At 35.7% G+C, this 2,583-nt stretch overlaps 1 protein-coding gene across 2 annotated transcripts in view; it reads right to left on the bottom strand.

Moving 5' to 3' along the window:
* Nucleotides 1-2,583, bottom strand: part of LOC106471546 (transferrin-like) — a 15,799-nt gene that overhangs the window by 2,419 nt on the left and 10,797 nt on the right. Inside the window, exons 2-4 of one of the 2 annotated variants that reach the window (XM_013932149.2) lie at nucleotides 2,217-2,310; nucleotides 1,232-1,359; nucleotides 264-434 (exon numbers count right to left, since the gene is read on the bottom strand). In XM_013932149.2, the coding sequence (XP_013787603.2) occupies nucleotides 264-434; nucleotides 1,232-1,359; nucleotides 2,217-2,310 (393 nt within the window). Of the gene's footprint in view, nucleotides 1-176; nucleotides 435-1,231; nucleotides 1,360-2,216; nucleotides 2,311-2,583 lie in introns of both variants that reach the window. The other variant, XM_022400161.1, reaches the window with a different exon arrangement.

Below are 2,583 nucleotides of genomic sequence, written 5' to 3'. Positions count from 1 at the left end.
AGTCATCATCACCCACCGCCAACTCTGGGGCTACTCTTTTATCAACGAATAGTGGGATTGACTGTCACATAATAAAACCCCCATGGCTGAGAGGGCGAGCATATTTTGTGGGACGGGGATTCGAACCCGCAACCCTCAGATTGCCAGGCCGTCTGAAATAGACTTAATTAACTTACTTAGCCTCGTGTCAAGTTGAGGATCTGAGGACCATATTCCTGGTACACAACTTCCTTGAAAAAAGTCCGTAACCGAATACAAAATACCTCTTGAATCTGCATTCATAACTCCACTACTGAAAAGGGTGGTTACAGGAACATGCCACCCCACCACGTCGTTCATGTGGCCATGACAGGACTTCTTACCCCGAAGATCCGAGAGATGGTCTAGCTTAAGGCTCTTCCTAACCACAGCCACAACTCTTGCTCTGTACGGTTCTGAAACACGTTGAAGACCAAAACAAAACAGAATTTGGTTTCTATCGTTTAAGAGAATGTTTCTTCCAAGTCAACTTGTGCAATCTGATAAAGGCCTTTCACACCTCCCAAGTGAAAACACATTGTATCTAGTTTTCTATTTCTGAGATATTGTGTTTTAGAAACTGAAAATAAACACTTCTTTCTAAAATAAACAAAATTAACAACTTGAATTTCAACTTTGACCTCGAATTATCTATTTTTAAAATGTATTTCAGGGACAATCCATACGATTTGTTTGCTGGTCCTTTACCATTATAACTTTACTTATTTTCTATTGGACTAACCATTACCAACGAATAGTGGGATTGATCGTCACACTATAATGACCCCCAGGACTGAAAAAGTAGGCATGTTATGAGTCAAAAGAAATAACAAATGCTCAATCATGGATCTCACCCCCCCCCCCCCACCCCACACACACACACATTTTCTCGTAAAGAAATAATTTGGATGATAGTTTTACCTTAACAATAAAAGAATGGGTATGTTTAAGTTTACTGGACAGACTAAAGGATCAAATGGTCCCTTGTAGTTATGTTCAATTAACAGCGTTGTATTGGTAAAAACATGTTATATTTCAGGACAACTGGAACTGAAACATTTAATTATTCACAAAATGACATACTTATAATTTGAAGTCAAAGAAGCTCTAAAAGTAAAAGTTATGTCGACATTTATATATAGTTTAAGAAACTAAGTCATTTTTGCTAGTGAATTCGTACTCTTTGTAAAACACAGATAACGTTATATCTCACCTCCGTTAGCCATCACCTCCATGGCAAGCGGACCAAGGTCATAATGGGTCATTCCAACGTAAAGATCTTCTGGTCCTACGTTGACCAAATCTGCTCGTCCATTCGATATTAAATCCATACATGACAGTCTGAAAAGATGAAGAAATAAAACGGATGTGAAATACGTTCAGAAGGATATCACACTACCTATTCTGTCTAAAACTGGGATATAAGAAATGAAGAACCGATGTTGCAGTACTGCCTTTCTTGATTTTATTTTCGTATGCATGCAGTTTTCCAGTTTTTCTTAAATCATTTTTTAGACTTAAAGTACTCATTGTCTTTCTCAGTAGTAGTACTAAATCAATGCTCATACTTCTGAAGTCAAGGCCTAAAATAAGATATTTTAAGTGGTAGGACAAAATGTAACATAAAGTGCCTTGTCGAAACCAGTTTTATATTGAAACGGTGTTAAAATAAATTATTTCTTCCATAAAGATGGTTTTACTAACACTGCAAGTAATCTTCAGTTATACACATTACAAGCCATAGAATAACGTTTCAGTAGTGAGATGAACTGAAATCACTGGTGAGACAACTGTGCACACTATCTTAAGGCATACTGAGGTATTTCCTAGTGAATTAAGTAGTTTATACTCACCATAAGTATATAGTTTATAAATATGCTAATTTTGTAGTTTCACTTAGCTGACAGAAGACAGAAAAGTGAAAGTTATAAGACACTTTGTAAATCTATATATGTTATTAACTTTACCTGTACAAATGGAGAAAAACGGACTAGACAAAAGACAGACAGACGGATTGACATAAATAGCATAAAGACAAAACGTGATAGATAGACAGAAAGAAATATCACACAGACAGTGGCACATAAATGAACAAAAATAACATACTCAAAAAAAAGGATATACAGACAGATATATTGTAAAGATAGCATGCGTGCAAGAAAGATAGATACGTAAACAGACTGACAGAAATAGCTTACTTATCTTGCCCTTTGACGCATGTGACGTAATTTGGCATCACTACTGACATAGAGAGACAAGCCTCCACTGAGTTTTCTGGGACACATAATCGAACTAAATAAACAAATTAACATAACCACGATATTATTTTACACAGCTTATTTCAAACAACACTTAGTAAACACTGAAATGGGTATCAGAAAGTATCACAGTCCACTACATACATTTATAACACATAACGATATAATATGAGGAAGTATTACAGTCCACTACACACATTTATAACACATAACGATATAATATGAGGAAGTATTACAGTCCACTACACACATTTATAACACATAACGATATAATATGAGGAAGTATTACAGTCCACTACACACATTT

This window comes from Limulus polyphemus, unplaced genomic scaffold (genome assembly GCF_000517525.1).
Source record: "Limulus polyphemus unplaced genomic scaffold, Limulus_polyphemus-2.1.2 Scaffold4690, whole genome shotgun sequence".
In the NCBI taxonomy this organism is placed as follows: domain Eukaryota; kingdom Metazoa; phylum Arthropoda; class Merostomata; order Xiphosura; family Limulidae; genus Limulus; species Limulus polyphemus.
Note: the sequence above shows the minus strand (reverse complement) of the source record. Positions and strands in the feature narration are given on the sequence as shown.